This window comes from Gymnoscopelus braueri, assembly GCF_963280865.1.
Source record: "Gymnoscopelus braueri genome assembly, chromosome: 22".
In the NCBI taxonomy this organism is placed as follows: Eukaryota; Metazoa; Chordata; class Actinopteri; order Myctophiformes; family Myctophidae; genus Gymnoscopelus; species Gymnoscopelus braueri.
The window spans coordinates 20,084,927-20,108,624 of record NC_137624.1 but is presented as its reverse complement, the minus strand read 5'-3'; the positions used below and the strand labels follow the sequence as shown (position 1 = coordinate 20,108,624).

Genomic DNA, 23,698 nt, shown 5'->3' with positions numbered 1-23,698 from the left:
GTAATAATCTCTCTCTCTTTCTCTAGACTCTATCTATCTATATAAAATAATAATAATAATATAATGTATATATATATATATATATTATATATATATATATATATATATATATAATATATATATACGTTTTTGTGTTTGTTTTTTGTATACGCACACACGCGCGCGCGCACCCCCACCCACACGCACGCACGCACACACACACACACACACACACACACACACGCACACACACACACACACACTCCCACCCACCCACCCACCCACCCACGCACGCACGCACGCACGCACGCACGCTGCACGCGCGCGCACACACACGCACACACACACACACACACACACACACACACACACACACACACACACACACACACACACACACACACACACAATTCAATTCAATTCAATTCAATTCAAAGGGCTTTATTGGCATGAGAAAACATACGTTTACATTGCCAAAGCAGAAAGCATAATACAACAATACAGCAATACAATCAAAACAAAAAATATGTACATTTGAAAGTCAGAATCTTCAATAGATCAATTTCTATGACACACACACACACACACACACACACACACACACACACACACACACACACACACACACACACACGCACACACACACACACACACACACACACACACGCACACACACACACACACACACACACACACACACACACACACGCCTCACCAGCGGACGCCAACGAACTAGCCAATCAAGGAATAACGGCCCTCCGGCCTATGGCAGCTCATGAGTTCATCCCATCCTTCGCATTCTCCTCCGAGCCAAACACACGTGGATCCCAGTCAGTCAGAAACAGAAACAACAACAACATGGCAACAAGCCACGGGCTCGTGTACGACGGCTGCAATTTCTTTAGGCAGAGACTGGTGCTGTCCACCATCAGTGGGAAACGGGTGAAAATAAAGAACATACGGTCTAAAGACGACAACCCGGGGCTTCGTGGTAAGTTAACAGCAACCAAAACACGCCTAACCGCCACATGTGGCGCGTCGCAGTTTCTGGGTGGGTTAGCATGTCGGGCTAATGCTAGCTGGTACGCAGTTAGGAGTTGTTGTTTTTTTCACTCACTCATTTAGATGTGGGAAAATAACGTTATATCATGTTGACGTACCAGTGTTGTAAAGTGACTAAGTACATTTACTCAAGTACTGTACTTGAGTACAATTATCAGGTACTTTTACTTTACTGGAGTATGTCCAATTTTCAGTACTTCTACTCCACTACATCTCAGAGGCAAATATTGTTCTTTTACTCCATTTCAATTGCATTGTGAGCTTGTAGATCTGCTATTTCCCCCCCAAAAATATATACATTTGAAAACATGTGAAATGGGACATTCTGCATAATGAGTACTTTTACTTTTGGTACTTTTAAGTATATTTTGATGCCAATACTTTTGTACTTATACTCAAGAAAATGTTGAATTCCGGACTTGTACTTAGTATTTCTACATTGAAGTATTGATACTTTTACTTAAGTAAAAAATTGGAGTACTTTTTCCACCACTGCGACTAACATGTTGGAGGTGTTTTAATGTTTTTATTTGATTCAAAAAGCATTGAATCAACGAATGGGGAGATCAACCAGTTGATCATCAACCGGTTGACATTGAGCCATCAACTGTTGATGGCTCACTGTCAAGTCACAGTAAAAAGCCATTCCTCAATCTTAAAGGTATCATGACATTCATTTTCACTTTTTTTATTTTCAATGTTTTATTTGGGGTTTTATGACCTCAATTACACCCAAAAAAACTGAACTTAGAACATTCAGTGGATTTTCTGTGGTCTGGGGTTTTCTGAATAATTAGGCTGAAAAGTAATCTGAGCTTGGCCCTTCGACAGTGAGGTCACAGTCGATTAATCCCGCCCACTCTCCTCCTCGCCCCTCCCCTCCCCTATCCTTTCCTTTGGGGGGGGCGGAGCAGAGGCGATGATTGACAGGCAAAATCCCTCACCAGCGACACCCGCAGGCAAATATTTCTTTTTTCATTGCAGTTGAAAAGGCTTTAGAAATGTGAGAGAAAAACACCTGCCATGGATCACTGGAATGGAATTTTCACTTAAAACTTTTTGTACACTTTTGAAGGACCAGGACAAAGACTTTGAATGTGGTGTAAAAGTGAATGTCATTAAACCTTTAAATGATTAATTTGTATCCCTGAGTACATGAGTACAAAATGTGGGGCACTCAAGCCTTTGGTAACAGGAATAGGACAGGTGGGCACTATGGACATCTGGGCACTCCGATGTAAAATTGTCTGTTTTGTCCAAAATGTAAAAAAAATATGTACATATATATTTGAAAAATGGTCTTAAGTAATGTAAAGTATACATGATGTGAACATGCACGGTACATCATTATCAGACTTGATTTTATCCTTCAACTTATTGTTGATGCCCCAAAATGACTGGATATACAGGTTTTGTAGCAATTGTAGAAATATTAGACCTTAATTGTCGAATGTTTAAGAATATTCTAATCATGTATGCTTTAATTAACTTAAAACATTTTTCAAATAGTTTATTTTTTAACATTTTTGGAAAAAAATAGCCATTAACACCGAGGTGCCAATTAAAGCAGGCTTATAGCAAGAAGAATGTCTTAACATGCCAAATAATGTTTACTTTCTGCAGATTTTGAGGCCAGCTTCATCAGACTACTGGACAAAGTGACCAATGGGACCAGAATAGAGATAAACCAAACAGGTGAGTTTTACCACTGTTGTATTTCAAGCAAATGCGTAGATCCTATTCACTGTCATAATGGAGATATAGTTACCAAATGGATAACAAAACATTAAAAAGAAAGAAATCCTAATTACTTACGACATACAGCTTATGCGATCACACAGGACAAATTATCTTGAAAGGCATAATATAATTCAGTTGTTCTTAGTACTATTATATCCAGCTCTAATTACAATTGAATAACTGCCACTTTGTTCATTGTGATGTTTTGGTTCTGACTTGGGACATTGTTTATAATGGGATGATGTTAAAGAGGCATAACAATGGCTGTTCTTTCTAATCATTACTTACATGCCTATGTCATTCTCTTAATTTGAGGTATTCATCTCTAATGATGAACTTGACTCAACACCAAATGAGCTCTATTTATCTGCTGTTTTTTGCAGACTAATATTTTCCTTGAAGACAGTTTGCGCCATGGGACTGGACTGCAAACCCAATGGTTCCATAAGGAACAATAAAAATAACTACCTAATCAACTCAATTGCCTATACCAACCAATCCTTTCTGTGCCCTCTAGGTACTGCTCTGAGCTATACGCCTGGGTTACTGTATGGGGGCTCAGTAGAACATGATTGCAACCCTCAGAGATCGATTGGGTACTACTTGGAGGCCCTGCTCATGCTTGCTCCATTCATGAAGACACCTCTAAAGGTTACTCTGAAGGGAGTCACCAACGACTTGATCGACCCTTCGGTGAGCACACATTGGTTTTTTTTAAGATTTGTTTTGGGGCTTTTATGCCTTTATTGACAGGACAGTAGGTGGACAGGAAATGGGGAGAGAGAGATGAGGAGTGACATGCAGCAAAGGCCGTTGGGATCGGGACTCAAACCCGCGACACGCTGTCAGGCTACACTGAGCCTAGGTGCCTGGACCGCTACGCCAGCGGTCCAGGCTGTGAGCACACGTCGTTATCCCTCCCCTATAACCTGTCAAACTTATAAAGCGCTGCAGTGAAAAGTTGACAAAACTGTGTGTACTTTTGAACTGCAAGAATTATGTTGATTATTTCTGTAGACACAACCGCAAGGTGAGAGTGAATGAAGTACAGTGTTAACCATAGAAATAAATGTATAGAAGGGACATTTCCATTCATAGCAACGCTGTGTGCTTCCATGTCATATAAGGAAGAGGAAGGAAACAATCCTTGGGGGCTTCCGCAAGGATTGTTTGTGCTTCATAGAAGATGTGTGTTAGTTTTATGGGATCCATGGCAATAAGCGTCATCAGGCATCCAGCAAAGTAATTGTTTGTGAACATGGTAGTTTGCGTATGACCTACAGTATCTATTCTTTTATATGTCCTACAGTATCTTTTCTTTTATATGTATATTGTTAAGATAAATTTGTTTTAGTTTAAGGAAAAAGTGAGGGGAAACCATAATGTACCTATCTACCATTACTAAATTGATTTAAACAATACTGTCATGTATCATTTCTCAACCTTAAACTGATTCTTTCTCTTGTAGGTCGACTCACTGAAGTTCACAGCTATCCCGCTGATGAAGAAGTTTGGTATTGATGGCGAGGGCATGGATATCAAGGTGAGCATTTTAAGATTCAGAAATATGTGGTTGTGGATATTCTAACTGCAGTGTGTTGTAAAAGTATTTATAATAATATTACTTTACTATTGTTTAGTCCTCTTTACACCCAATTCACACCAATAGTGTCATGATGTTGGCACGCTCTGACTGAGCAGCGAGTTTCAATGTAAAGTCTATGGCAACAAGTGTCTTCACGCTTTTATTTAAAGTGTGTATAAAGCGTATATAAAGAGTCCATCCCCCACGTGGAGGCTGGGTGGATTGAATTCTGCCTACTCAGCCACAGTCGCACTTGTTTCAGCTGGTATTGAAGTTAATGGATGAGAAAGTTATTTTAGGTGTATGCCTAGTGGTCTTGTTTTTTAGAGTGGTGCCTTCTATTTGAAACCAAGTGTTGCAATACACATTTTTAAGTGGCACGTCTGAGAAATGTAACTGAAAAGAAGCAAGCACCACTTAAGTTTAAACGATTAATCTCTTAGCGAGTGCATGGCTCAGAAGAGTTTATATAAGCAAAAAGATCACCAGCACTCCCGAAATCTTCTTTAGGTATGGACGTGTTTGGCAAACGCATCCTTTTGCTGCCTGTGCCGATCAAACTAAGAATTACCTAAAGGACATTTTGGAGCGCTGGTGATCTTTTAACTTAAAACCTCTGAGGAATGTTTCTTTTGGTCATTAACTTGCTGTTTTTGTGTATTGAGATTCTCTCATACTGTACCTCATGTTATTTACAATATGTTGCGACTTAGAGCTCTTTCTTTCTTTCTCCAAGGTTGTGAAGAGAGGGATGGCCCCTAATGGAGGAGGAGAGGTACTCTTTACCTGCCCTGTTCGTCGGACCATCAGGCCAGTCCAACTGACTGACCCTGGGAAAATCAAGAGGATCAGAGGAATGGCGTATCCTTCTCATGATGACTAAATGCAAAACAAATTCCTGAACTAATTTATCAGTTTGTTTGCCTGTTTGTCCTTTTCTCAGAGAAACGCCCCTATGCTTGACCACAGCATCACATCTAAAATATGTCACTACTAGTCCAGGGGCCAAGCCAGATTTTGGTACCACCTAAGGTGGCCGTACATTTTTGGTATTTTTGTATTCCTACATGTCTCTAGTTTATATTTTGGTATGATACATCTTCCAATTCAGTAGCTTAATGACAGTAATCACTCTAAACCGGCTAATGTATCCGGTAGGAGACACAAAGTAGAATCTTTGTGTCCTACCGGAAATACACCCGGGCATCAAATTATTGCGACAAAAACCAAAATATATCCATGTATTCAAGGCGGTGTGCAATTGATAGAAAATAAATCATTTTTTGGGTGAACTCCTCCTTTAAGTTTCCCAGGGGGACTCTCTACCCATTCAGCTATGACCACCCTAGACCGAAGGAGGGTCAACTTTTACAAGCTTATGGAAAGCAGTCTTTTTGCAAACACCAAAAATCTAAGAAGTTATCAATTGCACACCCCATGAAGCCTTGAATACATGGATATATTTTGGTTTTTGTCGCAATAATTTGATGCCCGGGTGTATTTCCGGTAGGAGACACAAAGATTCTACTTTGTGTCTCCTACCGGATACATTAGCCGGTAGGTAGTGATAACTGCCATTAAGCTACTGAATTGGAAGATGTATCATACCAAAATATAAACTAGAGACATGTAGGAATACAAAAATACAAAAACTTTACGGCCACCTCAGGTGGTACCAATTTGTGAAAATATCAGTGTTGGCCCCTGGACTATACATACAGTAGCTACCACCACAGCTACCCAACACCCTGGTTTACTGTCATGTAACTGGTGTTTGTTTAACTTGATTTGTGACGGATCAAAACCCCTTGACTTTAAAAACCCAGGTTTTCGGTACGAGTCTCACCCCAGATGGCCAATCGGATTGTGGAATCTGCTAGGAGTATCCTCAACAAATTCATTCCAGACATTTACATCTACACAGACCACATGAAGGGGATCAGCTCTGGCAAGTATGTCCTACAACAACCAAAATATGTGGTTTTCATATGTTTCTCATGTGTTAGTGCTCAATTTGAGTTTTCACTGCAGGACAGAAGTTGGACAATAACAATGAACCATCACATTTGCTTATATTTTCTCTATGATTACATAATTCAAGTTTACTAGAATGAATTGGTAACAACTGAGCCATCCACAAACACTAGATATGTTCCTTCCTTTAATCCCAGGTCTCCAGGCTTTGGTTTGACCCTGGTTGCAGAGACTGTGAATGGGTGCTTCCTTAGTGCTGAGCTGTGCTCAACGCCCAAGGGGCAGGGAGACCCTATACTGCCGGAGGATTTGGGCAGGAACTGTGCCACACTGCTTTTGGAGGAGATATATAGGGTGGGTACTACAAATACACAAAAAGACAGATCTTTTAATTCAACTTAAGACTGTGCTGCCCCTTGTATGAACTGGGTGATATCTCCTGTGCACAAATACCCTTGAAGTGTTATACATGGGAAACAGAAGCAGGGGTTGTCACTAAGGATATGAATGAGTACGAATTTTGGATTTCCCCCTGAATTTCTATCTAAAAAGTAAAAACCCTAATATTTCAAAGTCATAATGCTTAAAAAGTGAGAGGCTGTATTTCAAGTAAACATGACAATTCCTAGTCCATGTCTGTTAATAGTTTTAATAATGTGTTATTGCTGGAACGTCGGCAAGAGAGGCGACAGTGCAGCTTACTTTACAGTAATTATATGCTGAAAATCCCGCATCCTACCGGGAGTAGTCCATCAAACTCAACATTGTGATGACAAACTCAATACTTTTGTTATAGAGTTGTACCTGTCTGAATCTCTGAATCTGCATGCAGACTGTGTTTAACGCTAGGGAGGTACTCTTTCGTACTTGAACCTCTCCTTCTTGCGCTGTCATTGGAGACACTAGCGCGATGTCTTAATAAATGGGTCATCATATTGGAAGTATTAACGTAATCAATACATGTAGTACATTGCTTGCACACTGTCAGCATTTTATCCACCACTTTTTGTCATTGTCATAGGTATGCAACATATGAAAGCCTGATTTATATACAGATCAAGTTCAAAACATGTGATTTATTATCATGGACATAGACGTGTGATATACAAACATTACGCTACATATTTTTGCTTGTTTTGTGGTTGGCAGTAGCACACAACTTGTGGGAATTAAACACCTGTAGCGCGCACTCGGCCAGACGTGCACTCGCACCAGTACGGCCTCCCGAAAACAGTAGCTACTTATTTTTAACTTTCAATTGCCTATTTTGGAAAACTGTAGTTTTAGAATGTCTTTTGAATAGGCAAGTAAAGAGAAATAATGATTCTGTCTCTTCACACACAACTCGTGTGAGACACTGTTTTCATGGCGATCAAACTCTGTGGGGCATTCTGCTATCTGGCCGTTGAACAGTGGAGAATCCCTATATTAGACAACCATATGATGCCTATTCCATGTGTAAAGAAGTAAATCTAACTACTCTGCATTTCTATAAAGTCATTGTCAAAAAATATCCCATTCTAATTGCACTAGGGCGAAATATCTGCTATGAGTATTTGCGCTTGCTTGCCTTTCATTCTCAGCTGGTAGATACTGTATGCAATGGTTAGGCATAGCTGTAAGCAACTTGGAAGGTATCAATAACCCCTTCAGTTGCAATTCCTGCCATCGAGAGCCCTCTTCGTAAGACAGAAAAGTTGGGAAAAATAATAATAGGGAAGATGTACACAACACACACAGTACACAACTACTCACAGACAGTTGTGAGAAACTTGATTGTACACAGGCATAACATGCACACAGAGACATGTGGACTTGTCAAAGCATACGCCTAGATAGGGCCAAACCGCATGAACTCTGTCAGAACATACCGTGGTGGACTTGATCACGGCATGTAAACAACAACTGCAGACCCGCTGCCCTTGTTTACCCACATTCTCCGGTAATGACCAACAACTCCCCTCTGGAATGCTACTGAGAGAAAACTGTCTGAAGGGAACCACAGATTTAGAAAAAGTAGCGAAATGCATGCCCATTCAAATAAGCATTCTTGGATGGTTCATAAAGTGTTAGATAAAGTTGGCATGAAATTGAGCATTTGTACAGTGTGTGTGAAATTCAGAATGCGGAATGTTTATAGTATAATTTCAACCGAACAGCATTCCAGTTGTCCAGGGACAATCCAACTTTATGAGTGTACTGTCATGTACTGTCAACAAATACAACATTATGTACTGACCGTTTACCACAGCAAATGCCTTTACTTTCAGTTTTTCTTAGACAAACAGGGCAGAGAGACCATATGAACTTTTGGAGTTAGAGCCGCTTAACATAAACTGTAGGATAGAGACTGATGGGCCCTCTATTTCCCCTCTTTCACTTTTCACATGCTCCCCCTTTCCATCTCACATGAGCCACCAGTCACAATGGATGTCAGGTGGTTTCACATCAATTCATTAATGTGACACAGCTGTGAATACCGAAACGATGTGTAGTTTTATTTAGAGAGCCCTCTATATTTTTGACCGCTCAAACGAGTTTAGGAAGCAATGTCTTCTATTACAGGTTTATTTTGGTGCTGTTTAATTGGATACTTTAGGTGTGCTAATGAGCTATGCATATTTATCTGTGTACACGCATGATTCAAGACATGTGATTGAGATTTAAGTACAACTTCACTAAAAACCTGTTGTTTAAAGGGATAGTTCACCCCCCCTATTGATTAGTCACCCCATGGAGACTTGAATTCATGGATATTTTTAGTTTTTGTCGCATTCTTAAGCCAATAATTTGATGACCTGCGGACAGGTAGGCAGCGGTTCCGGTAGGAGACACAAAGGAGACTCTTTGTGTCTCCTACCGGAACCGCTGCCGGTCATCAAATGATCGGCTTAGGAATGCAACAAAAACAAAAAGAATATCCATGATGAATTCAAGTCTCCATAGGGTGACTAATCGATAGAAAAAAAGTCATTTTGGGGGTAAACTATCCCTTTAACAACTGCATATATTATTAAAAAAAATTAAATCTCAGATTATGAAGTAGCAAGTATCTTAATCACTTAATTTGTATATACTTTGATGACCGGTGTCCCCCAGGGGTCTGTACAAGGTCCCCTACTTTTTCCCTCTACACTGAACTCTTCAACAAAAATAGCCGATCTACAAGCTCAAAACGTGACGTGATGAGCTTGAAGATCTGCAAATTTTGTTGTGAGCCTAATATGGCATGCCATTTATTTTATTTTTACCTTTATTTAAACAGGCAAAACTGATTTAAGAATATTCATATTTACAACCGTGGCCTTAGGCCTCTTGAGGAAGAGGCAAAGGGGGCTAAAAGAAACCTATTGCTAAAATAACAGAGATCCTAAAGCTCATATATGGATGATGTGTCAAACTTTATAATTCATGTTTAGAAGTGCTTGATGGAATGTGGTGTTAATTGAGGTTGAAGTGGTAGGCTATGGAAAACAGTTAGGTCAGGCTTGATGAAGCTATGTCATTGTGCTTGCGCAGTGTGTCTCCCAAGTGTAATATGATTATGATGAGACTCACTGTGATTGTGCATGTCATTACATGCCCAACACACACACACACACACACACACACACACACACACACACACACACACACACACACACACACACACACACACACACACACACACACACACACACACACAGAAAAAGAGCCCATTTTATCAAAACATATTCAATTACGTCCAGTGGATCTGTGACTTCTGTTTGCAACTGTGTTGTCCTGCCTCTCTCACCCCTCTCTCATAAGAGCCATGTGAGTCCAGTTAGCAGGGCAGAGTAGTGCTGATTAACTCTGAAAGAGAAATTGTGTTGGGTGTCCTCTAAGACCGTGCACTAGGGTGGGGTACTAACTTTTTCTGCCTCGCAGCCTTGGAACATGGTCGATTCAAATCATTCAACCATTCAGAATGTTTTTTTCTTTTTGGTTTTTAACCTGTGAAACTGGCTGGCCGGATAGAAGAGCGTTTCAGTCGTGTCCAAAAACGTGTTCATTGGCTGATGGCTGGTGATAGGATGGGTGATTAATGCATTGGAAGCACTTGAAAAGAGAGGAGAAATGGTGACACCAGAGAGAGATGGACAAATGACTGCTTGGGATTGTTAATCTGAACCCATGGAAAAGTGCTGGAGTCCTCTTTGAGGATATAGGCACCCTGTACGCGTGCATGTGTTTGTTTTATGGTTAATCAGTACAGTCCTCTGCTGGTTATAGTAAACGAGAACTTACACGATGGACATTTTGTTTCTGGAAGAGACATGAACAGTAAACCGGAGCTGATGTAAGTGTTGGAAATAAGCATTTTCTCGTCCTGATTGATAAGTATTGAAAAGTATATAATGTATATATATCCATTGTCACTGCTATGTATCTATAAGTTGTGCTGCTGGCTGTACTTTGCATTGATTTTCATATAGCAGTAGGTAGATTTTCTATGGAGGGGTTATAGTAATGTCGGAAACCAAATGTCTGCATGACGGTGTCCTTTTTTTGTCTTTAGCTTTGTTTTCCTTTCTCACTAATTGGCAAGGTCTGATTTGGATTTGCCTGTACTCAGCCCTGCAAACTTGCCACGTTTCAGTCAAATTTGTCATATTGAATGCAGAATATAGCATTTGTGTGAATTGTGTAGATCCAATGAGATTTTAATTCTGGAAATGGAGCCCTGCTACCTTCCCTATCATTCTATTTGAGTGAGATACTTCCAGTGGAGATGCTTCGAGGCTAGCTAGAAGCGGCCCAGAGGAGGACCAATCAAATGGGTAAACTCAAGCTATCTTACCGGCGAGGTTATCGGGTGTCTGTAAACAAGTGCATCCATAAAGACGACAAGTCAGTGTGCCAAATCTTGTCAAAGATTGTTGCCAGTGGAAATAAGTCAATGGAGAATTTTGGTGACTTTTTGAAATGTATACTTTACTTGCAGGGCAGGCCCTAAAATAGATCTCACATATTGTGATGGCAACTAGAAAGCGTGTTTCTACACTATCTTTTACTGGACTAAACAAATTGCTGGACTGAAAAGACCAAAGACGATGCTCTTTTTCAAAGGGAAACTGCTGGGTTTTATGTGTTGTGTAATGTAATTTACAGTAGTACAGTGTCATACTTTGAAATCAACAGAAACAGCAGCAGCACTCGTTAAAGAAACCTGGTGAACATAAATGTTAAGTCTAATCTTAAATTGCTCACCAAGTATTTTGGGGAAGAAGACGACAGTATCTACCTGTGGGTCTTCCCCACATGTAAGCAAAAGTTGGTGCAAGTCAGACCATCTTGCGAAACTAACCACACGGTCGTCATCCTGGCTGGCCAAGGTCAAGACCAGGGCACGGAACGTCCCCTTCACGGGCGGACATCCTGACCATCAAGAGCCATGGCCTGCTATCAGTGCTACAGCTACCAAGTATTTAACCTGGCAACAATTAATTGTATTTAGCATTGAAAAGAACATTAGGTGGAACCTAATGTTCTTTTAAGCACAATCCATCTGCTGTGACCTTGGATATGTGAGGAATTGACAGTGTGTTTCCATACAAATTACATAATATAACCATATATTTTGTAATGGTAAGTAATATTCAAGCAGTTGACTTATTGTGTAAAATATATTGTAGAACCTATTACCAGGATTAATTTTTTTGACTATGGCTTTACTTTGTTTTCGTTGTTGAATATGTTTGCTTGTTGTGGTGCTTTGTTTTTGTCGTGCATGGAAAATAGTCATTTCTTTACATTGAGATATGATTTCACTTTCAACCTTGTGTAGCCCCCTCTCCCAGTCCAAATGGGAATGTAGTTGAGAATCCCAGGCTAGTCAACATGGGATGCCTTTTCTTAAAACAATGTTGCCATGGTTTGGTTCATATGATTATGTAATTGAATCATATACCTGCTGACCGTCTGTCACAATGTCATGTTGCTGGCTTGCTGCTGGAAGAGCCTTCAAATGCCACATACATAGGCACTTGGAATGGATGAATGCACACCACAGGATATTGACCCTATTTAGCCCAGGCCTGTCCACATTTACACATGAGTCTAATTTAGAGGAATGGTTTGAAAAGCCCTCACTATAGGTTCGTTGTTCTTTTTTTTTCTTTTCTTATAGCGCGTGTCCAGTCACCCTCAGTCTTAATGGGTGTCATAGTGGGTGCACAAAGTCATAATGGGTGCACAAAGTGCATAGCTGACGAGTTAACCATGGTGGCATGTGATGCCTGAGAAAGTGCTAGAGACTAGACCTTCTGTCTCCCAAATATGTCGGTTATGTGAACAGAGAAAGGGAAAGGCAATAGATGGCTTAAGGAAAGCATGATGAGGGAATATGTATAGGGAAGATTAGTTAAGATGGTTATAGATGCATACATTTTAAGATTGAGAAAAGAACCGTTGCTGGTTTTCAGACATTTTAGGGTCTGGTTCTGTTTGTTGAATAGTATATCGCTGATGCACTTAGTGTTAGATTGTCCCTGATCCATTCTTTGGATTCTAAATACATTTCTCACATCTGTATCCGAGGCTAAAAAGGTTCAGCAACCTCTGGCTGATAGTCCTCTGCCTCAGTAAGACATCCGTCTCAGAATCATGACATTTTAGTAGATTAATTGGATAATTTGTGGAAAATGGATTCTAACGGTTATGCAAAATAAATGTGATTAGCTCATATCAATTGCAATTATGTAATAATTGTGACCTCTCAGAAACTTTCTTTTGTATGTATGTTGTGTGATCGATACTTGTGTTAGGCCTACACGATAACACTAACGACAACAAGTATGTCCTCATGGGGTGATGGAGTTCTTTCTAGGAACTCTCCACCTCAGTGACGTATTTTAGTGTTGATGTTTTTGAAGCTAACGCACATAACCCCTCCTCCCCCTTGAATTATCTCTCCTTTTTTCCAGGGTGGCTGCGTTGATTCCTCCAATCAGAGCCTGGCGTTGCTGTTCATGACCCTGGGTCAGCAGGATGTCTCCAAGACTTTAGTCGGACCTCTCTCCCCGTACACGTAAGGCACACACGCATGCACACTCAAACACCCATCTCTGTCTACATATAAGACACTAGCCTTTAAGTTATGATTCATGCAGTGGTCAGGGTTCCGTGAAAATAGCTGATCTGGGCGATTTTGGCAAATTTAGAACTTAATATTTGGCAACATAGGGAAGCGATAGTTAATGTGGTTAGTATACATTTCTGATGAAATTGTTACGTTTTATATCAAACAGAATTATTAGACAGTCTACATTTCACAAAAGGAAATGCATGTATGTAATTCAGTCTGACCAGAATTAGGGATAAAACATATCCTCACCGGCCTTAGAAATTAATGACCATAGAGGGATCAAAAGTAGAGACATGGATATCCCCCACATCCCCCCCAGCAAATCGAACCCTGAGAGTGGTTATGCACAAGGTCTCACACACGTGCATGCCCACACAGGCCTCAGTCCTGTACATAGTAGTTATTCTTCCGCAGGTCATCTCTTGGCAGGGGACACCAATCCAAAGTTCTCTCTACGCACTAGGACAGGAAACTCTAGTCAAACAAACAACTTCAGGAAAAACAAACCAGTCATTGTTTATGTTTCCCATCAACCTTTGGATACCCATTTTATCAGTTTTTTAAATGCTGTGTTTTTACAAGCTCACAACACGTCGCAATGACGTCACATAGTGAGCTTGTAGGTCTGCTATTTTCACAATTTTAAGATATGGCTGGAGTGATCAAAACCAGGAAAAGACAACAGTTTTGCCAAATCACAATATAATATATATAATACAATTGGCCAAATCCCAGATGATATCCAGTCTCAATGTAATATCGATATATTGCCCAGCCCTACTGCAAAGAAGAATCTGCGATGTTAATGTAACTGAGCTGTCTAGTTTAAGCGTGGTGAACTTGCACACTCGGTTCACAACTACCCATTACAGTGTTTTCTCAGAACTACACACGGGTGCTAACAAAATCTCCCATCAGCACTGAGATTCCTAAGTATGATAAGTCTAAAGTGTCACTGGATGTGGCATTCCTGATGTGGGGGTGTGTCAGCAATAAAAATCTCCCATTATTCAGCACTGAGATTTCCAAGTATTGTGAGTTTAAACTGTCACTGTGGATGTGGCATTCCTGATGTGGGTGTGTTGGCAATATTCCGCTGACAATGTGCAAGTTTGACTAATGATGGCCATATCTAACCAGCAATGTACCTCTTCCCCTTTATTTGAAGAACCATGATGCAGACTGGATAGGACACAAACCAATAATAAAAGACAAATACAATGCAATAAAACCTAGGGGTGGGTCGTCCCTTTTCATTAGGTTCACCCTTTTTTTCTTGTTAAAGATTACTTTTTAGCATTCTTTATTTAGAAAAGAGATCATAGACAGAGATACTGTGTGTCCACCAAAGTGGACGTCTTGTCGCACTGTTGGCGCTTCCACCATAGCGTAAATATGCGACGTTCTTGTTGAATACAATTCAACATATGCTCAGCAGCTCAGGAATTCAGGAAAAACATAGCCTCGGTGGACACAGCCCATAACTAACTGAGCCATCATGCACCCAGGCTCATATTTATAATAGCCAAATGTTCGGCCCCTTCAGATGAGCTGTCAGTGAATATTAACGTTTACAGTCCATGAATGTGTAATAATGAACCTGATTAAAGAGGAGGTGGCCAATGGACTATGAACTGTCCATTTTCAGTTATCATGGTACCGGTGCTGTGTTCCTCTCAAGTACAGTACTATGATAACTGAAGATTGGCAGTGCCATCACTAACTCCCCACTCCGCCCCTCCTCTTACTCAGCTACAACTAATATCACCATGTTTCCATTTGTGTACACAACTGCTTGTGGTCAGCAAGTAAACATCAAGCACTGTAAAATGGGTCATGAAGATTGATCAACTTGAGACAAGAATCTTAAATGGCAACAGTTTTCATGCTTGTGATTCATACCTGTTTATTTATGTTGTATTTGGATATCATAAAGGTGTATACTGTGTGTGCTGGCTCATTTACGCATGTATCTAAAGAGGAGCATACTTGGGGATAAACTTTGTTTATTTTGTATTCAATAGGTTTATTTAGTGTTACCAGACTAATTCCTCATCCCTGGTTCCAGGATAATGTTGTAATGAGTTAGGATGCGTTTTTAGACACCGAACTCCTTACATCTTTAACCTTTAATTGATTAATGAAATCTTATATTTCTCTCATTCCCTCTAGGATTGAATTCCTCAGAAATATTAGAGATTTCTTCCAGATCATGTTCAAGATGGAGACACAGAAACCATTAGAAGGGGAACGAAAAGGTGGAGACAAGATCTTGATGACCTGTGTTGGAGTAGGTTACAGCAACATAAACAAAAGCATCAATTAAAAATATTTTTGTACCACTATCATCACTTTGTGTCTTTTTTTTTACCCCTCACAATAATGCCACTGCATGAGGAAAGTTTTTTATTGTTAAATGAAAATTTACAACAGTACCTTTGGTTGACAAACTTGTTAGGGTATATAGATACATTTTTTAAATGAATAATAAGAAAATAAGTCATCCAGAGATTTAAAAAATATGCGTAATAAAATCATTTCAAGTAGAGACGTCAAAACTCCATTGATTGCTTCACTCAGTGGAGTGGGCAGGGTCTGTGGTCTGGAGCCAGGCTATGATTGTTTACCTCTGTGAGCCGTAAGCTTATGGCAGCCATAATCAATCAGTTTTTTGTTGGGTAAGCGTGGTACTTCACCCTAAATATATTCCTGTTGGGCAGTCATAGCATTGTAATGTTGAAAAAGAACACTACAAGATTGCTGCCCTTGCTGCCTGACAGGGAAATAAACCTAATGCAACAGGAAGTGTGACATCTAGTGGTTGAATGTTGTCTAGTATCTAAAATATAGTATCTAAACTATATTTAAAAACACTTTGCAGAACACAGATTAAAGACATCATGTGCAGTTAATTTAAGTTTAAGTTTGATGAGATTCAGTCAGTCGGTGAATACACAATTCCTTTAACTCTTTATTGGTGAATACCTCTTTTTATTGGTGAATACCTCTTCTTATTGGTGAATACCCCATCTTCATATTAGAACACTTAGTATCATGTAATACTGATTGTCATCAGTTGTGTTATTAGAACACTTCTTATCATGCAATACTGATTGTCATCAGTTGTGTTGAAATGACATCCACTGGCATGTCGTCTGCTTTGGCATGATGCTCCACATTATTCCAGTTGTTTCTCATCAAACTAATCGCTAATTAGTCATCTCCACCACAGAGCAGCTTCAGGGCGTCGCCATAATTACCTGACACTTCAGACTATACAAACAAAGGGCAAATGCAAAGAAAGTGTTATTAAATAAACTATTCCATGACCACCTGAGATATTGAACATGAGTTCCGGAGACATTAATAAACGTATTAAACTAAAATCTTAATATAATACTCAATCCCAACATAAAGGCCAAAACACACTGTGCACGCACTACGTGGCTGCAGCCTGTGGCATCTTCGCATCTTACTTTTCCATTTAGTGTCCACTTAAAAGGAATAGTTCACAAAAAAAATACTTATCTTTCTATCAATTACGCACACTATGAATTCATGGAGATTTTTGTTTTTGTCACATTCAAGTCAATAATTTGATGACTACTGAGTCTGAGCCAGGAGCTGCTTGAAGTTGATCTGGACACAGATGAATTCGCAAAGATGAAATGTTACTCAAATGTAAATAGTGAACAGCAGACATGTGCGAGACGCTGTCATTGCAGATGCCATGCTGAAGTGATGCTTCCAGTGTGTTTCAGGCCTAAGACAAACAAAACGGGCTGAAGCCCACTAAATTGTATGTGCATGAGAGAGATAGTGTGTGTGTGCGCATGCTGACCTCTAACTGGGAGAAAAGAGAGTAGCCAAACAGCTTTTTGTACTCTGCTCTTATGTCCAGTAAGTCTGTCTCTGAACGGCTGACCAGTATCCTGGTCAGAGTGGACTCTGTGGTCCCTGTACCCTGGAGACAAGAACAACAGATGTAGTTAAAAGAAAGGTTCTTCCTAAATTAAATGGTCCTAAAAGTACCCATAGAACTTTCTGCTACAATTGCAATATTTCTCTCTCTCACAAGACTTTCACACAATCCAGAATGCTAAAAATATAATCCCTTTGGCCAGACGACTCCCCCAAACCTTCACTTTGAAGGTCGACTACAAAATCTCTTTCTTTCTCTGTCTGAAAACAATCAAAAACGATGGAACTTGCTTGCACAAAAACGAATTTCACCAACTGTTTTACACCTGTAAACCTGTGGTGTGACAAAGATTATTGTGATTCTGATTCTAAGCATCAGTGACTAAAAAGAAGAAAAAAAGACTGCTTCAAAAATATATTCCAGTCACATAAATCGTGAGCCCTTCACCCTGTTAAGGGCTCACAATTAGAAATATACTCTATGTAGAGACAGTTGTTTTTTTTATCTGACACTAATGCTAGAATTAAAAATATATAGATATTATCAATACTGCAAACAGCAACATCTGCAATGGCTACACCTGTACAATTTCACTTTTTAATCACTAAATTGGTGACACTTTTCCACCAATGTTACAGTCTTCCTCTGAACAACAACAGTAAGACCATGGCTTAACATTCCCTTCCACACCACGAGAGAGCAATGGAACAATCTCTGTGGCTGAATGGGCAGCAGGATGCAACATAACAATATGTGGATTTTATACTGTGGTTTGTGGTTTGCAGGGTTCAAAAGGTGTCATGTGATGTGTGGCTCGACAAAAATAATGTATTTTCAACTGACAAAGGAGTGTAATATGGTATTTAAACTACTTTCAGTTGTCAATTCTTTTTGCACAGCACTTTGTCAATGAATCAGGTGTACGGTAATCATACAAACGGAGAGAGACCCCACAACTTACTTTCATGGCCTTGAAAAGCCTCTCTGCCAGGTATATAGGGACACTCTTTACACACTTAACTGTGGAAAGGCACAGAAAACAAGATTTTTGTATACGTTTTTAAAAGTTCCCCTGAAAAAAACAGCATGGCTAAAGAGTCCTTACCAATGGCCACTAATAGCTTCTGCAGGTCACCAGACATCTCACTTTCAATGCTCTCCTGTAGGGTCTTGTTGCTCATGCTTTTGTATTCTACAAGTGCTGCAGACAGAGCAACGGACATAAACATGAATTTTACTCAAATGCTGTAGTACTGATTTGTAACGCAAAATGTTTGTCAGAATTCTACCCACTCTGTCGCAACTGGGGAACACTCCTATGGCACAAAATATCAATAAACTTGGCCTCATCTGTCCCCCACTTCTTCTCCCCTGCTTCATACAGGGCCTGGTTAGAAGGAGAAAGATAGATGAGCATGGATAAAAATAAAAATAAAATACATGTATACAGTGGAAAACAAGATTGGAGAGGGACAATGAAAATGGAATTTCTCAAGAGGGTTCAAAGGAAGTATGATTCAACACAAACACCAGAGTCCTTGTCTGACTCACACTGCAAGCAGCCACGAGGTTCTGGGCCACGCCCAGTGGGAGAGTGAAATACTAGGACAGGTTATGAAATACTACACAAGGCCATCATGGCCTTGTTTAGTGCTTAATCATTCAGTGGTAATTATGGAGATGAGTATGCTTAACTTATATGGGTGGTTCTATAATTTCTACCTCGGTGCACCAAGATATAGATTGACAGGTATGTAAAGGCTACACAGAGAGATGAATGTTAACTGCATACAGTACCTGCACCTTATTACTAATGTTGGGGGTAACACATTAATTATATAACTTTCATGAGTTGTAATAAATTGGTAATATTAGTTTTAACAGTCTACATTCTAATGAATTAATTCACACTAATGACAATGCAATTTGTCTACCATTCACCATTTAGATTGGTCTAACTATACCTATACAGGCACAGTATATCCTGTGCCGATAGAGGGTGCTGCAGTGTCTGGGTTGTTTGTGCATCATGACATTAAAATGTACTCTGCTAAAATAGCATTTTAATATCAATACAATTATTGTGATGTTGTTCCAGTTGCCATTAAGCTTCCCCTCTTCCACATAGTGGATGGTTATTAGTCTGTAGCTGATTTTACCTTAGCATCTTCCTTGGATTTGGCGGCATCCACACTAGTGGTCTCATCTCTCTTGCCCTGCAAGGAAAGGCAGGATCACAACTATGATGAGGGTGATGTATGTTTTCTACAGATTATTCTTTTTTGTATTGCTTCATGACATGTACTGTAGATCTAAAATCACAAGTACAAAAATAATATCACCTAAGAAGTTGTGTTCTCTCTCTCCAGTCTGACCACTCACAGAAAAGTCATTGTATCGCTAATTCAATTTTGTACATGCTGAACTCGTGTAATTTTCTCTCACAGCTGTGCTACATAAATCGTAAGAAACTGCTCTCCATGGAAATCCATTCTGCACAGTCTTTGGCTGAGAGAAGAAGCAGTCAAGTCATCAGCAATGTTTGCTCACAACTGTCTAAAGAAATATATGGCTTTGACAGTGTAGGACTGCTGTTATCTATCTTTATTTGTCTACCTTTGTATGATGCATATGGTAAAAAAAATATATATAATTTGTTTTGACTCCAAGGCTTTAATTCGAAAGTACTCAATAATTTAGAAAGTAAAAGCTGACACAGGTTTTGGGAATCCCTTGTGGAAACAATATATCATATGTACCTCAGCTAAAATGACCAGAGTTTTACCATAGTCCCCAGATACCTCCGAAGTCAAATCATGAGTTAATGATCTGCCTGTTTCTAGGATGAGACAAAACAGAACACATAATTTCAGTATAACAATAGTCTAAAACATGCAGATACCTGAAGCATATTAGTCCACATGCATGAGCACACACGTGCACATGAAAAAAGAAACGACAACACTATTGTCACTATCCTTTTTGCAGGAATTACACAGTGAAGTAATTGAAGTGAATATACTAACCTGCCAGGTATGCTTCAGACAGTGCTTTGATTTGTCTGTTGGATCTTGAGGCAAATATTTCAGTCAGAATACTTTCTGTGGTCCCAGCTCCCTACAGTATATGTTAACACAAATAATAACCTCTTTAGACTTTTCCAATACAATACCAGTAGAAGTAGTAGAATAAACACTGTTAAAGATTATTTATTATTTACTACTTATTATAAAATGCTGCCTTTTGTACAATAAAAAGCCATGGAAATTTAAAATCTGTGGCATCCTGGTGGATCAGCAATCTAAATTGCTGTAGGACATAATGACATGAAAATAATAGCAACTTTATAAGCACAGAACTAGGATGAGTTCCTAGTCAGTTGCCATACATGGTAATTACAGTATATGTGCTGTACACAACGGCATCATTGATTGACATTTACCTTAAACCATGCACTTTATGTACATATCTGTTATTACATCTGCTACAGTTTTAATCAGTGGTTTTCCACCCACTGATTATGACGTAAGAGCCAAATGGTCACAATGTGCATATATTATATTATATTATAATATATATTATATTATAATATAGTAGTCAATTGAAGCAAAACTCACTTTGACCTCATAATCAAATACAATCATACCTGGGTGGCTTTAATGATCTCTCTACAGTCGTACACATCAGCAGGTGTTGCTAAGGCAACTAGCAGTTCCTCAAAGTCTCCATTGGTGTCACCTTCCAAGTCAGCTACTAAAGCCTGAGAGAGAGAGAGAATGTGAATTTACATGTATTCTGTATACATTCCTGCTGCACCTAAGGCCTGAGGTATACTTGGTTGCGCAACGGAAATAGCCAATCTACAAGCTCACAATGTGTCGCAGCGTGACCAATTTGAGCTTGTAGATTGGCTATTTTCGGTTTATGCCGCAATCAGGCTAAAGAATATACTTCTGCATTGTTTTGTAACTACTAACCGCTACATAAAATTGTCTCTCCATATACCTCTATATTCTTTGATAATTTTTTGTACATAACATTAATTGTGTGCGTAACCATTCTGGTTTGATTTTGGTACTGTATATAAGTGTACATTGGCCACTTTTCACATCCATCCACACACACACACACACACACACACACACACACACACACACACACACACACACACACACACACACACACACACACACACACACACACACACACACACACACACACACACACACACACACACACACACACACACACACACACACACACACACACAACGTTGTATTTAAGCCTATAAGGTGTCCATGTCAGACTGGTTGTAGAGATTTTTATTTTGTAGACTTGCGTGTTTATAATCTTGTCAAAATCACTCTCCAATAACTGGCTGCTTTCAAACTCCCTTGCATTTATGTTATGTATACTTATTTTATCTGGCGAAGAAATTGGTTTAACGACAGTTACTATTCTCAACTCATACTCTGTCTTCAAAGCTCTATACTAATGGCTAAACCCAAATAATATGTATGTTCATGTACCCTTCCTGTGGCCTTCAGGTAGGCATTGGCAATAACCTGGCGCTGAGCATTGCTTCTCTGGGTCAATACTTCAACCAGTTTATCTTCTGAGGTTCCTAGATAGAGATAGAGAATGAAACAAAGCAGTCTTTACATATACTGTAGCTCATTAACGTCACAGTAATAATCTAATAATAATGGTAATAATAATAATAACAATATAGCCTAATTTATACATTTGTCCACACAACTCTGCAATCATTTTTGCCCTGACATAGCAAGTCTTCCAGTGAATAGACAGAAAGATAACTGTAATTGTTAGCTCATACCAATGCCCTCTATGGCATTCTTCAGAGTCTCCACATCCTCTTGTACTTTGAAGTCTGCTTTATCCTTGACAGTCCCTCTGTTGGACTGATGAACACAATAGCAGGCTAAATGGCTCAGTCACATAATAATGAAAGGTAAAAGACAAACAAACTTAACAATACATGATGATGTTTAACTTCTTTAACCCCATTTCCCTGGTATGATCAACTTACTGTTACTGTCAATGAGGAGGGGTTGTCTAACAGCAGGTCCAGGTCATCCTGCAATAAGCCAGCAAATGAATGCAATCAGATATGAAACTATAGGAGTAATATACAGTATTGCCTAGTAGGCCAATACCCTACCAGTGGTTCTCAGGAGTCCTTGGGGGGGTACTAGCCCTGGTTCAGAGCGTTAGTGAGTTCCCTCTAACGCCCTGGAAGACCCCTCGCTCTGCGCTTGTACAAGGAATTCCACTGCCCTGCGAGTGCTCAAGAGTATAGTGAAAATAAACAAAACCATTTCGCTACTCACCGAAGCAAAGGCTGTTTTGTGTTGTTGAAAGTCTATTCTCGGAGGTGGGAAGCCTCTCAGCACCCCACCTACTCTGACAGTAAAATACACTTTTTGGGCAGAAAATAAAATATGTCAGCTAGACGGAAATTATTTTTATTTACTCCACAGTGCCCTCTACAGATTTTGGTTAATGGTAAATTCAAATCCTCCAAGGCGTTAGAGGGAACTCACTAACGCTCTGAACCAGGGCTAGGGGGTACCAGGGGCAGGGGGTCCCCAGCTAAATTAGTTAATATGGCATCACAATCATTTTAACCACTTTAACCATATTTTATACTTAAGCTATTCAAAAATAGCAGATCTACAAGCTAAAGAAGTGCAGCGTTAGGAGCTTGTAGATCTACTATTTTTGAAAAATCCCTGGCACAAATTATTAAGATAGGGGGGTCCGCAGCCAAATTCATATATCATTTTGGGGGTCAAAAAAAGTTTGATAACCACTGCCCTATAAAATATGCTATATAGGTCATTTTAATGCTAATGCATGTGCTAACTTCAATAGGACACACGTCTGAACAGTGTCATTATGTATTGTGTGTGTAGGCCTAACCCTCACCCAAACAGACATTCTCCTTCTTTAGGGGTCCAGTCAGCCGTCCTAGAGAGAGAGATGAGACTGCGTTTCATTGCAAATAAAGGAACAGCTCCTTCCCCATACATACAGCAAAGTAAAAAAAGACAATCAAAAGTAGACAGCGACTATATACACAAAGACAGATGGCTTACCAAACGCAAGAAATCACAATTTTCGGTTTGCCAGGGTGGGAGAAATAGCAGCGAAAGGGAACCTCTTTAGCAGAGTTGTGAAGACAACGCCCATCATCAGTTCCGGGGAAATGAAATCACAAAGGAGCGTTTTCCCAAACTCCTCCTGATCAGAGGCAGAGCTACTCTACTCCAATCATCTGTCTCCAGAGAACTGTCTGTCAGCATGA

The 23,698-nt window shown here is 39.7% G+C and overlaps 2 protein-coding genes across 3 annotated transcripts; one reads left to right on the top strand and one right to left on the bottom strand.

Moving 5' to 3' along the window:
- Positions 1–781: 781 nt before the first annotated feature.
- rcl1 (RNA terminal phosphate cyclase-like 1) lies at positions 782–15,796 on the top strand. Its single transcript, XM_080419577.1, has 9 exons — positions 782–970; positions 2,665–2,736; positions 3,299–3,474; positions 4,250–4,324; positions 5,103–5,227; positions 6,193–6,318; positions 6,538–6,694; positions 13,288–13,391; positions 15,621–15,796. Exons 1-9 carry the CDS (start codon positions 838–840, stop codon positions 15,772–15,774), a joined length of 1,122 nt encoding a protein of 373 aa, XP_080275703.1. The 5' UTR covers positions 782–837; the 3' UTR covers positions 15,775–15,796.
- Positions 15,797–15,907: 111 nt separating this feature from the next.
- Positions 15,908–23,603, bottom strand: anxa3b (annexin A3b). Of its 2 annotated transcripts, XR_013932514.1 has the most exons (15): positions 23,490–23,603; positions 23,320–23,361; positions 22,421–22,468; positions 22,208–22,292; positions 21,900–21,994; positions 21,017–21,130; positions 20,397–20,487; positions 20,130–20,209; positions 19,530–19,586; positions 18,664–18,757; positions 18,476–18,571; positions 18,332–18,390; positions 17,290–17,412; positions 16,454–16,721; positions 15,908–16,415 (listed from the first exon to the last, which is right to left on the bottom strand). XR_013932514.1 is itself a non-coding variant. In XM_080419578.1 (14 exons), exons 2-14 carry the CDS (start codon positions 23,329–23,331, stop codon positions 16,662–16,664), a joined length of 1,014 nt encoding a protein of 337 aa, XP_080275704.1. In that variant the 5' UTR covers positions 23,332–23,361; positions 23,490–23,603; the 3' UTR covers positions 15,908–16,661. The 2 variants fall into 2 exon arrangements, 1 of the variants encoding a protein (XP_080275704.1); XM_080419578.1 differs by having other exon boundaries at positions 15,908–16,721.
- Positions 23,604–23,698: the final 95 nt, after the last annotated feature.